We start from the raw sequence: 14,274 nt of genomic DNA, 5'->3' as shown, positions 1-14,274 counted from the left end.
CTATTTGATTATGTATCTTTTTTTCCAGCTGGACACAGGTATATAGGTTTGTGGTTGAAAAAGGCTTACCTTCTTGTGAAAAAACAATCCTGCATTATTGGTGTGAGCCTACTTCACCTAGTTTCTTGCACTGGAGGAATGGTTTACACAGTATGGCGGTGACGGAAAAACTATGTGCTAAGAATAAATCGTTCAAGACGAAGAGCGCTTATCAATAAATTTGAAGATTCTATCTGGACTCTCAACCTCATAGAGCTTGGAGATTGATTTTAAATGACTTTTAGTTATGAGGTCCTTTGTTTCTTGCACCATTTGATGGATGTAACGAATTTTATTTGAAAATTGTTTTGTATATTATGTATGTTGAGACAATTGGGGTAAGGGTGAGAGGTAAATTAGCTCTTGATCATAAAGATTCATGCTTCTAAATTGGCATGTGTGTAAAGGAAAAATATTACACCATGTCAGTTGTTTTGCTATTAATAAATAAAGATTTAAACATAAATCAGAAACCTAGCTGAAGAAAAATGCAAATACTTCACATTACAGTCCTTTTGAGAAGAATCTTCTCTACATACCTGGTAGTTTAATGAGACAGTCAGTGTCTGAGAAAGCAGCATCCACATCTTCCACCTTTAAAGTCCCAACTCCAGGGTTCAACTTCACAATAATTTCATCTGAATTTTGTTTCCAATCTATCAACATCTCTGTGAAGGGCAAAGAAAAAGCACAAATCAACACAGACTCCACAATGATAATGATAACAAAAGCATCTTTTTGCTTCAGACTGCTGAGGGAAGAAAAGGGAAAAACTCAAAATATGTTGATACTGTGGTTCCATCATAAGGCAAAATGGTCAGACAGATGATGAAATGCTAAGAAAAATCAGGGAAGCTAATCAATTTGGTGGTACAGTAATATAACTGCTATGGAGATGGAAAATACTGAAGAGCTACACTTCCTGCAGGGGTATATGTACTAGGGCTGACGTCAGATTGAAATCTGGTTCATCTCCAACTGCTATCAGGAGTACACTATACCCATTGGTCCTGAGTCCATCTGCTACATGTTAGGAAATGGGAGATTTCAATTACCACTTACACAAAAAGAGTCGTCGGTTCACCACAACAGAAAATCAAATCAAAAAATGTGGAACCCAAAGTTGTTTGAAATAGTAGCCTAAGAAGGTGTCAGCAAGCCTGACGTTGTGTGACTTTATCAAAAAGACACCAACCGGTCTTCTCAATCATTCACCTTCATCATACTTTAATACATTAAAAAAAAAATATTTTTTATATGCTTTTTTTCTTATTAAATTTATTGAATACGAAAAAAAGCATATAAAAATAATTTTTTTTTGATGTATTAAAGTATGATGAAGGTGAATGATTGAGAAGACCGGTTGGTGTCTTTTTGATAAAGTCACACAACGTCAGGCTTGCTGACACCTTCTTAGGCTACTATTTCAAACAACTTTGGGTTCCACATTTTTTGATTAGATTTCAATTATCCAAATATTGACTGGGTAAATGTAACATCAGGACATGCTAGAGACAAAGTTCCTGAATGTAATAAAGGTCTCCTTCATAGAGCAAATGGTTCAGGAACTAACGAGAAAGGGAGCTATTTTAGATTTAATTAGTGGAATGCAGGATTTGGTGAGAGAGGTATTGGTGGAGGGGCCACTTGGCAATAGTGATCATAACATTATCAAATTTAAACTAATAACTGGAAGGGGGACAATAAGTTAATCTTCAGCTCTAATATTACATTTTCAAAAGGGAAACTTTAATAAAATGAAGAAAATAGTTAGAAAAATCTGAAAGGTACAACTGCAAAGGTTAAAAGTGTTCAACAGGCATGGACATTGTTTAAAAATACAATCCTAAAGGCGCAGTCCATATGTATTCCACGCATTAAGAAAGGTGGAAGGAAGGCAATACAATTACCGGCATGGTTAAACAGTGAGGTGAAAGAGGCTATTTTAGCCAAAAAACATCCTTCAAAAATTGGAAGAAGGATTCATCTGAAGAAAATAGGAAAAAGCTTAAGCATTGTGAAGTTAAGTGTAAGACATTGATAAGACAGGCGAAGAGAGAATTTGAAATGAAGTTGGTCGCAGAGGCAAAAAAAACTCATAATAAAAACTTTTTAAAATATATCCGAAGCATGAAACCTGTGAGGTTCTAAAGGAACTAAAAAATGATATTTCTGTTCTGTTGGTTAAAATTTGTAACCTATCATTAAAATCATCCATTTTACCTGAAGACTGGAGGGTGGCCAATGTAACACAATATTTAAAAAGGGCTCCAGGGGCAATCTGGGTATCTATAGACCAGTGAGCCTGACTTCAGTGCCAGGAAAAACAGTGGAAACTATTCTAAAGATCTAAATCACAGAACATATAGAAAGACATGGTTTAATGGAACACAGTCAACATGGATTTACCGAAGGGAAATCTTGCCTCACAAATCTGTCATTTTTTTGATGGGATTAATAAACATGTGGATAAAGGTGATTTCACAAAGTCCCTCATGAGATATTTCTAAGAAAACTAAAAGGTCAAGGGATAGGAGGAGATATCCTTTCATGGATTACAAGCAGGTTAAAAGACAGAAAACAGAGAGTAGAATTAAATGGACAATTTTCTCAGTGGAAAAGGGTAAACAGTGGAGTGCCTCAGGGATCTGTACTTGGATCGGTGCTTTTCAATATGTTTATAAATGATCTGGAAAGGAATATGACAGGTGAGATTATCAAATTTGCAGATGATACAAAATTATTCAGAATAGTTAAATCACAAGCAGATTGTGATACATTGCAGGAGGACCTTGCGAGACTGGAAGATTGGGCATCCAAATGGCAGATGAAATTTAATGTGGACAACTGCAAGGTGTTACATATAGGGAAAAAAACCCTTGCTGTAGTTATACAATGTTAGGTTCCATATTAGGAGCTACCACCCATGAAAAATATCTAGGCATCATAGTGGATAATACTTTCAAATCGTTGGCTCGGTGTGCTGCAGCAGTCAAAAAAGCAAACAATGTTAGGAAATATTAGAAAGGGAACGATTAATAAAACGGAAAATGTCATAATGCCTCTGTATCCTCCATGGTGAGACCGCACCTTGAATACTGTGTACAATTCTGGTCACCATATCTCAAAAAAGATATAGTTGTGATGGAGAAGGTACAGAGAAGGGCAACTAAAATGATAAAGGGGGTGGAACAGCTCCCCTATGAGGAAAGGCTGAAGAGGTTAGGGCTGTTCAGCTGGGAGAAGAGATAGCTGAGGTGGGATATGATAGAGGTCTTTAAAATCATGAGAGGACTTGAACAAGTAGATGTGAATTGGTTATTTACACTTTTGGATAATATAAGGACTAGGGGGCACTTCATGAAGTTAGCAAGCAGCACATTTAAGACTGATCAGAGAAAATTATTTTTCACTCAATGCACAATTAAGCTCTGGAATTTGTTGCCAGAGGATGTGGTTAATGCAGTTAGTGTAGCTGGGTTTAAAAAAGGTTTGGATAAGTTCTTGGAGAAGTCCATTAACTGGGCCACAGAGGGTGCTGCAGAGGTGGCATTCACAGCCCAAGAGGGGTGAGCACTGAAGTCACTGTGCAACAGTAATAATTTAAGGTGAATTTTAAAAGCTGGATGTGCACCGAAATCCACTGCACGTGTCCACTCTGTTTTATAAGTGCTGATGCACAAATGTGTCAGGTCAGAGAAAAAAGGGGCATGGTGTGGGCGTTTCGGGGCAGGGCCAAAAAGATGAACATGTCTGGGCATGTGCCCGGGTCCAGCGCTGCATAACTTTACTTCTGCTATGGAGGAGGTGTACGTTTTTAAACAAACAAACCTTTTATAGCATCTGTGAGGTGTTAGAGGGGTCTGGGGTAACTGGAGGGAGTGCAGTCTAAAGAACCAGGGGAGCTGGGAGGACATAGCTGGGAGGACATAGCTGGGAGGACATAGCAAAATACTGGGCAAACTAATGGAAGAACTGGTGAAACTGGGTATGCACAAACTTAAAATTAGGTGCACAAATGTGTGCACCTAGGCTATTTTATAATTTAACAGTTTTTATATACCGAAGTTCAATAGTGATATCACATCGGTTTACAATAAACAGAGAATTACACTAAATTAGTGCTTGACAGGGAACGTGAACAGAACAATAACCAAAGATCAATAACAAAAAGTAATACTAAATAGGCTGTAATTAAATACAATAACGAAATGTAATACAAAATAGGTTAAGCCCGTAACAACAGGCTACATTTAAAAAAAAAATTTTCAGTCCATTTCCTTCCCACTCCCTCCCCCTCATTCTCCCTCCTCCCTCTAGTCTCTCCCTCTATTCTCCCTCCCCCCCTCTCCCCTTCCTTCCTTCCCCCCTCTCCCCTTCCTTCCTTCCCCCCTCTCTCCTCCCTCTCCTCCCCTTTCAGATCATCCACAACCGGCAGACGGAAGATCTCCGGGGGGTCCCTCCTGCGCGCGGCGCCGCTACTGCTCGTCGTCGCTGCCCCCGCTACTGCTCCTCCCACTCCTGCTTCTCGCTGCCGCCGCTCCTGCAACCCCAGCGCCATTTTGTTTTCGTCGCTGCCGCTGCTACTGCTCCTCCCACTCCTGCTTCTCGCCACCGCCACTCCTGCTCCTGACTGCCGCTGCTCCTGCGGCCCCAGCGCCATTTTTTTTTTCGGGCACGCTCGGCTCTGACCGACGTGCTCGCCCGCGCATGCGTGGTAGAGCTGCTCTCTACTGCGCATTTGCGGGCCGTCGGTCAGAGCCCATTTATAAGGTAGATACACACACACATATATACACACACACACACACACACACATATATACACACACACACACACACATATATACACACACACACACACACATATATATATACACACACACACACACACATATATATATACACACACACACATATATATATACACACACACACATATATATATACACACACACACACACACACATATATATACAATTACAAGATGACTAGGGCTAAGTTACCTATTAGTTACGATGACTAAGACTAAGTTACGTGGGATATGGTTAAATTACAGACGCTTCCCTGGGCGTCCCTCTTTCTACCAGGATCCTTTCTCAGTCTCTGTCCTCCTCCACTGCAGGGGCTCGTGCGGTCGGCACAGCTCAGTCGGGGCAAGAGCCCGCTCACCCCTCCCTTCTGTGAGCCAGCAGTGAACAGTGAACCGGGAAATTAAGAGAAAAAAAGGGACAAGAGGGCTCAGAAACCTGCAAAATAAAGAGAAGCAGCAGGACCACGTGGTGAGTGATACTGCTCCCACCCCTAACCCAGCCGTCTAGCCCAGCACTGTTTTCAGGCCCTTAAACAGCAGTGGATCAATCTAAAAGGAGCAATCACCAAGGCAACTACTCTTTATGTTAGAAATGTAAAGAAAAGCAAAAGGAAAATGAAACCTATCTGGTTCTCAAACGAGGTGGCTGACAAAATTAAAGCTAAAAGAACAGCATTCAAAAAATATAAAAGATCCCAAAGGGAGGAGCACAAAGAAGAATATTTGATTCAACTGAGGGAGACGAAGAAATTAATCAAGTTGGCAAAAAGTCAAGCGGAAGAGAGGATTGCCAAGGAGATAAAAAATGGTGACAAAACATTTTTCAGATACATCAGCGAAAAGAGAAAAGTCCATAGTGGTATAGTGAAATTGAAAGGTGGAAATGATCAATGTGTGGAGAGAGACGAAGAAATGGCAGAAATATTAAATGAATACTTCAGCTCTGTATTCACTAAAGAAGACCCTGGAGAAGGACCATTTCTACACAAGAAGCTGGAGGGTAGTGGAATAGATGAAAATCATTTTACAGTAGAAAATGTATGGGAAGAGCTAAAGAATCTGAAAGTGGACAAAGCCATGGGGCCTGATGGGATTCATCCAAGGATTCTGAGGGAGCTCAGAGATGTGCTGGCGGGTCCGCTGTGTGACCTGTTCAATAGATCCCTAGAAACGGGAGTGGTGCCGAGTGATTGGAGAAGAGCGGTGGTGGTCCCGCTTCACAAGAGTGGGAACAGAGAAGAGGCTGGTAACTACAGACCGGTTAGCCTCACTTCGGTGGTGGGAAAAGTAATGGAGTCACTGTTGAAAGAGAGAATAGTGAAATATCTACAGTCCGGAGAATTGATGGACCAGAGGCAGCATGGATTCACCAGGGGAAGATCCTGTCAGACAAATCTGATTGACTTTTTCGACTGGGTAACCAAGGAATTGGATCAAGGAAGAGCGCTAGATGTCATCTACTTGGATTTCAGCAAAGCTTTTGATACGGTTCCGCACAGGAGACTGGTGAATAAAACAAAAAGCTTGGGAGTGAGTGCCGAAGTGGTGACCTGGATTGCAAACTGGTTGACGGACAGAAGACAATGCGTGATGGTAAATGGAACTTTCTCTGAAGAGAGAGCGGTTTTAAGTGGTGTACCGCAAGGATCGGTGTTGGGACCGGTCCTGTTCAATATCTTTGTGAGCGACATTGCGGACGGGATAGAAGGTAAGGTTTGTCTTTTTGCGGACGACACTAAGATCTGCAACAGAGTGGACACGCCGGAAGGAGTGGAGAGAATGAGACGGGATTTAAGGAAGCTGGAAGAGTGGTCGAAGATATGGCAGCTGAAATTCAATGCCAAGAAGTGCAAAGTCATGCATTTGGGGAGTGGAAATCCGAATGAACTGTATTCGATGGGGGGGGAAAGGCTGATGTGCACGGAGCAGGAGAGAGACCTTGGGGTGATAGTGTCTAATGATATGAAGTCGGCGAAACAATGCGACAAGGCGATTGCAAAAGCCAGAAGAATGCTGGGATGCATAGAGAGAGGAATATCGAGTAAGAAAAGGGAAGTGATAATCCCCTTGTACAGGTCCTTGGTGAGGCCTCACCTGGAGTACTGTGTTCAGTTCTGGAGACCGTATCTACAAAGAGACAAGGACAAGTTGGAGGCGGTACAGAGAAGGGCGACCAGGAAGGTGGAGGGTCTTCATCGGTTGACATACGAGGAGAGATTGAAGAATCTAAATATGTACACCCTGGAGGAAAGGAGGAGCAGGGGTGATATGATTCAAACTTTCAGATACTTGAAAAACTTTAACGATCCAAAGACAATGACAAACCTTTTCCAACAGAAAAAAATCAGCAGAACCAGAGGTCACGAGCTGAGGCTCCAAGGAGGAAGACTAAGAACCAATGTCAGGAAGAATTTCTTCACGGAGAGAGTGGTGGATGCCTGGAATGCCCTTCCGGAGGAAGTGGTGAAGTCCAAAACTGTGAAGCACTTCAAAGGGGCATGGGATAAATATTGTGGATCCATCAGGTCCAGAGGACGCATATAAAGAGCAGGTAGTAAAATACTGCACGGAGCGGCAGTAGCCACAGAGGCATTCACGGAGCGGGATGCCAGTGGCCAGTGGTAGGTGTCCACCTTCATGGAGCGGAAGGATGTAGGGCTGTCATCTCCCAATTAAATAAAAAACAAAAACAAAAAACAAAACAGGGATGGGATCCATCAGGTCTAGAGGACACATATAAAGAGCAGGTAGTAAAATACTGCACGGAGCGGCAGTAGCCACAGAGGCATTCACGGAGCGGGATGCCAGTGGCCAGTGGTAGGTGTCCATATAAAGAGCAGGTAGTAAAATACTGCACAGAGCGGCAGTAGCCACAGAGGCATTCACGGAGCGGGATGCCAGTGGCCAGTGGTAGGTGTCCACCTTCACGGAGCGGAAGGATGGAGGGCTGTCATCTCCCAATTAAATAAATAATAAAAAAACCCAGGGATGGGATCCATCAGTTCTAGAGGACGCATATAAAGAGCAGGTAGTAAAACACTGCATGGAGCGGCAGTAGCCACAGAGGCATTAACGGAGCGGGATGCCAGTGGCCGGTGGTAGGTGTCCACCTTCACAGAGTAGAAGGATGAAGGGCATCCATCTCCCAATTAAAAAAAGAAAAGAAAAAAAGAAAAAAAACAGGGATGGGTTCATGGGCTTATAGGTATTACCAATTATTAGGCTTTTCAATATTTGATGATAGTTAATGTGACTTTCAAGGCATTCTTCACTTTCGGTGCATGTCCGGCATGACTCCTTGCTTCAATGACAGGGGAAAAGAAAAACTGATACTTCACACATTTCCAGCATTGCCCTCTGCTTCATGGCAGAGAGCTATGCTGCCGCTTACCCAACTAATCAAACTTAATATTTCACTTGGAAGCAGCTCCAGCACTGCTCTCTACATTAATGGTGGGGGTGAAAAGGGAATTAGAACATAAGGTTACTAAGAGCCAAGAGAAACAGTTAAGTATGAGAACAAATGTGTGAAGCTTGCTGGGCAGACTGGATGGACCGGTTGGTCTTCTTCTGCCGTCATTTCTATGTTTCTATGTTTCTATGTTAAATTGCAGACGCTCCCTGGGGCGTCGCGCACCCAAAGGAGCACAACCTAAGGGTCCTGCCCCTTAGTGCGCTCCTTTGTGAGCCTTTGTGAGGATTCAGACGAAAGGCCCTCCTTTCGCTACACTACCCCACCACAACAGTGCTACTCGCCCCTTCGTGCAGACCCAAGTGGAGACTCTGCCTCTAGTAAGGCTCAACTTTTGCTTCACCTCCATTATTGCTTATTCTGCCCTCTTCTACCACAACCTGGTGGTTCAAGCATTCTGAGAAGCCTCAGAGCTCCACCAGCTATCATAGCCACAGCCTCCTCCCTTTCGAGCCCCACTCGATCTACCAGCACTGCCCGTAGTTCCAGTAGCCAACATGCGATCCTTCAACATTCCTATCTTCTACAACCGTCTGAGGAGACTCCCTAAGCCCTACCCACATTCACGCAACCGACAACAGAGGATCATCCCCATCTCTATAACGCCTTGCACACAACTACTAGGCCTGGCACTTTTCTCACTGACTTTATTCAATGCTCAGTCCATCTCTAAAAAAATCACACATCCTCAACGACCTCCTAAACGATACTAAACCAGACATCTGTGCTATCACAGAAACCTGGTTAAAAACTACAGATACAGTACTTCTAAATCAGCTACCTACCCAGGCTTATGACCTACTCTCTATTCCCTGGATCAAAAAAAGAGGAGGAGGGCTGCTCCTAGCTGCCAAAAAAGGATTAGGCCTGACCCTACAAGCCACAATTACAACAGCCAACCTCGAATTTGCCCTCTTCAAATCAAAATACCTTCTAATCGGATTGATTTACGCTCCCCCAGGAATTCTCGAGGCAGACCCATCCCCCATCATTGAACTAGCCGCCAAACATCTTAATGCAGGAAAACCAGCGATCCTCATGGGAGACTTCAACCTGCACGTGGACGTCCTACCTCGCTCCACCAACTGCGAAACCCTACTCTCCTCCCTCGGCCACATGGGGTTCAGGCAAATTGTCAACGAACCCACCCACAAGGCAGGTCACACGTTAGACCTCATTTTCTTAAATGAAGGAATATCGTCCGTTAACAATCCATCATGCCTACAGGTCCCTTGGACGGACCACCGAATCATCTCCACGGCTCTAGAGATCATGGAACACCCTCCCCAAACTACACATGCAACCTCAGTCGCCATCAGAAAACCCTGTACTGGAGAAATCCTCAGCTCTCATTTATCCAAAGAACTAGCTCAACTAAACCTCTCAGACGTCAACACTGCCACTACCTCATGGATCAACATCACCAATAGGGTGGCTGATCAAGTATGCCCCATGACCACGAAATTGCTCCATCCTGAAAAGGACAACAGGAAACCCTGGTTCACGCCGGAGTTGAAGTCGCTCAAACAAGAGCTAAGATGTAAGGAACACAGGTGGCGAAAAAACCCGTCCACTATTACCCTCTTGGCTTATAAATCTTGCCTAAACTCTTACAGAAACATCATCAATATAACCAAGAAAGAATTCTTCTCAAAAAAGATCCACCACTTTATCTTCGACTCTAGAGCTCTGTTTTCCTATGTGTCAGCCCTCACTAAACCAACTACCCCTCTTATACCAGACACACAAGCATCCAACAAAGCCAACGAACTGGCGGTCTACTTTGAGAAAAAAATAGACACCCTCCTCGCTCCTCTCAAGGTGCCCTCTCCTCAACCGAACTACCCTCCCACTACCAGCACACAACACTCTCACCCAACCCACATGCAATATAAAGCAACTACAGCTTCGATGGCTTCCCTTGAGCAGACGTCCGCCTTAGAAATTGAAAACATCCTTAGGAAGATGAAGCCCTCATCCCACCCACTTGACCACATCCCATCCAATCTACTGTTCTCCATTCCTAACATCATCGCTAAACCGATAGCAGACATCATAAACTGCTCGCTCTCCCAAGGTCAAGTCCCTGACCAACTCAAGCTTGCTATTCTCAAGCCTCTCCTTAAAAAACCTAACCTTCCACCCACTGACCCAGCTAACTTCAGACCAATTGCCAACCTCCCAATGATTGCAAAAATCATGGAGAAGGTAGTAAACAGACAACTATCCGAATTCCTAGAAGAGAATGTCATTCTAACCTCCAATCAATTCGGATTTCGAAAGTCACTGAACACTGAATCTCTACTAGCCTCGCTTTCTGATAACATCCTCATCAACCTGGAAAATGGTCAACCTTTCCTTCTCGTCTTACTGGACCTCTCCTCAGCGTTCGACACTGTGAACCATACCTGCCTCATTCAGCGTCTAGCAGATATTGGTATAACAGGTTCAGCGCTCAACTGGTTCAAATCTTTCCTTGAAAACAGACAATACAAGGTCAGGATTAACAACAAAGAATCACTCCCTATCAGATCAAAGCTGGGGGTACCTCAAGGATCATCCCTTTCACCAACACTATTCAATATTTATCTCCTTCCACTCTGCCATCTACTATCTAACCTCAAGCTAACACACTTCCTATACGCGGATGACATTCAGATCCTCATCCCGATAATGGAATCCCTCCACAAAACGTGGTCTTACTGGAACAGCTGCCTTTCGGAAATCAAAAACATGCTAACAAGCCTCAACCTCGTGCTAAATACTAGCAAAACTGAAATCCTCATAATAGCTCCAGACAAGTGCTCTCTATTCAACCCAACTAGTTCCACCCAACTCTCCTTCACATCAATCGACCACACACCACAAGTAAGAGATCTTGGTGTACTTCTGGACAACCAACTCAACTTCACCAAGTTCATAAACAATACTACCAAAGACTGCTTCTTCAAATTGCAAGTCTTAAAAAAATTAAAACCTCTTCTACACTTCCAAGACTTCCGCTTGGTACTACAATCGATCATCCTCCCTAAACTGGACTATTGCAACTCACTCCTCCTGGGCCTGCCAGCCAACACCATCAAACCACTTCAGATGGTCCAGAACGCGACAGCCAGAATTCTCACTAACACCAAAAAATGGGATCACATCACCCCTATCCTCCAAAATCTTCACTGGCTGCCCATAAAATTTAGGATACAATTTAAATCCCTCATGATGATTCACAAGGCTCTTCACAACATCTCCCCCCTCAACCTATCCTTCCAACTACAGCAACACGTCTCCAATAGACCGATCAGAAGTGCATACCAGAACATGCTTCACACCCAGCCAACAAAAACCTCATTGAGGAAACGAGCTCTGTCCACTGCAGGTCCCCATCTTTGGAACCTGCTCCCACCGGACCTCCGCCAAGAACCATGCCTTCCGACATTCAAAAAGAAGCTAAAGACTTGGCTATTCACTCAAGCTTTCCCTGAGAGCTAAAATCTAGTGAAGCGACAGACGATATACCTACCTCTGTACATGTTTTCCTGATTTATGGTTCACAGTTACATTTAATTGAGTTTATGAAAGTTCTCTTTTAATAGTTTTCCTGTATACTTGTGTTAATGTATTCTGCCTTGAGGCGACTGTTTTAATGTATTTCCGCCCTGGAGGCATCTGTTCAGTTCCTTGTAAACCGGTGCGATATGTATTCTTTACAGGAACATCGGTATATAAAAATAAAAAATAAATAAATAAATAAAATATGGTTAATGGGTTAGAAAGGGCAGAAATGAAGGGAAAGGGAGGGGGTGCTTAAAGGGAGGAGGAAATTGTACAAATGGTAGGAGGAAATAAATAATGGGCGGGTACAGGGGAAACTGGGTGGTTGAGAGACTATAGTGGGGATGAGGGAGCTTAGGTATAAGCCTGAGTGAACAGCCTCGTCTTTAGTTTTTGCTTGAAGATCTTTGGGCAAGGTTCCAGACGCAGATTTGCTGGCATTGAGTTCCATAGAGCTGGGCCGGCAATGGATAGGGCGCATGCTTTAGATGTTGCAAGATTGTTGAGTTTGGGGGAGGGGGTGCGTATAGTGGCAAGATATTGGTTTCTGGTCGGTCTAGAGGGGGAATGGAATAGCAGAGAGTCATTGAACCATCTCATATTGGTGTTGTGAAGTGCTTTATGTATGATGGAGAGAGTTTTGTACTGGATATGGGAGGTGATAGGGAGACAGTGTAAATCCTTTAAGATGGGGGAAATGTGCTCATTACTGCGTGCATTGGTAAGGATCCGGGCAGCAGTATTTTGCAGAATTTGAACAGGGTGGATGGGGTTTTTGAGTAAACCTAGGAGGAGAGAGTTGCAGTAATCGATTTTAGAAAGAATAGTGGTTAGATTGCTGCGTCTCTGGGCATGCGCCAATGCACAGGTGTTTGTGCCCTCATGTGCCTGTTTGAAAGTTACTGTCTGTCCCTATGGCTAGATTTCAGGCCTGCAATTGTAGGGTTCTAGAAGGAGCCCTCAGACTGAGGACTGTCACTGCAGTGGCTGGGTTGAGTTGAGCTGGGGGGGGGGGGGGGGGGGGGGGGAGAACCCTGGGTAGTTATGAATGCTCAGTGTGCCATAGCCCAAAAGAGGGCAGACTCAAATCAGATGGAAGCCCAAAGGAACAGAAAGAAACTGCTGGATCAAAAAAAAAAATAGATGAGAAGAGAATGAAGAAAAATTTCTATGATCTAAGAGTGAAGAATGAAAAATTAAGCTACCTACAGAAGGCACAGACTGCCTGCAGCGCACACACTACTAACTGTAGCCACTTAATTCGATTAAATTACCCAGTCTTGTACATCAGATTACATGTGGGTAATACATTTTTTAAATAAAAGTCAGCTGCATTCCCACCTCAGAAAGTGACAAGCTGGCAAATTCTTCAATCTGCATAAATTTTCAGCTACAAACCAGTCACAATTTTTAAAGAATTTTACACAAAGCTTTTGGTGGTGGTGGTGATGGTGGTAGCAGTAGTAGTAGCAGTAGTAGTGGTAGTAGTAGTATAACACACTTTGGAAAAAAACAGCGAATGTGTCAATTATAATCAACTCCTTTTCCCCCCAGCCCTAGTACTGTTGAGGCACACCACAACAGCTGCATGCAACTTTAAAAGCAAAATCCCAGTGTAAGGTTAAAGTGCTGTTTTGTAATTACACTCAATCACTGAAAAGATATGTTAATTCTTATGGATCCAGCACAATAAAAGGGCCCTGCAAAATAAAGTACTTCACCGCCCACTCAACACATCTTCAGCATGCACAACTAACAATTTGATAAGGGACATTCATTAAGAGGATCACAGCTGCTTCCTGATACACAGGCTTCCATCAGTGGTCCTAAGTCTCTGCATTACAATTTACATTTTTATACAGTACTGATAAAAGCATCCTGGACCTACTTGTATCACTTCACATTCCAGCCATAATTTTTACAGGTGAGCCATACCATCAAACCTCTTCTTAAATCAACAGAGCATATACTTAGCTGTCATTTTCCAAAAAGTGTTTTTGTGAAGTTTGAAGAGAGGGACATGAGTAGAAAGAAATTGGGGCATTTTTTTAGTACTGGGTCCAGGCATGAGAAAGCTAAATATATGCTCTGTTGATTTAAAGAAGTAGTTTGATGGTATGTCTTGCCTGCAAAAATTATGGGACTGAGTGTGAAGTGATATGAGTAGGTTTGGGAGTGAGCTTCAAGAGCATGGACATTTTTATATGCACTATACGAAAATAAATATAATGCAGAAAATGTTTTCACAGGTACATGTGTGAGTGCCTTCTGAAATACCATGGAAACAGACTCATTTGAACAGAACTTAAATCATGAGAAAATATTCCATATTCTACTCCTCTGCAGTTGTGTATTGAAAGCAATTAACTACTACTTGAATTTTAGCAAAGCTTTTGATATGG

The 14,274-nt window shown here is 43.1% G+C and overlaps 1 protein-coding gene across 7 annotated transcripts in view; it reads right to left on the bottom strand.

The window, feature by feature from the left end:
• The window catches only part of USP19 (ubiquitin specific peptidase 19), a 239,525-nt gene that overhangs the window by 187,348 nt on the left and 37,903 nt on the right, over positions 1-14,274 (bottom strand). For all 7 annotated transcript variants that reach the window (XM_029601227.1, XM_029601228.1, XM_029601226.1 and 4 more), the window contains one exon: positions 579-707. In XM_029601227.1, coding sequence (XP_029457087.1) covers positions 579-707 — 129 coding nt within the window. The remainder of the gene's footprint in view (positions 1-578; positions 708-14,274) is intronic.

Source organism: Rhinatrema bivittatum, chromosome 4 (genome assembly GCF_901001135.1).
Source record: "Rhinatrema bivittatum chromosome 4, aRhiBiv1.1, whole genome shotgun sequence".
NCBI classification, from domain to species: Eukaryota; Metazoa; Chordata; class Amphibia; order Gymnophiona; family Rhinatrematidae; genus Rhinatrema; species Rhinatrema bivittatum.
The sequence above is the reverse complement of the archived record's forward strand: the minus strand, read 5'-3'. Positions and strand labels throughout refer to the sequence as shown.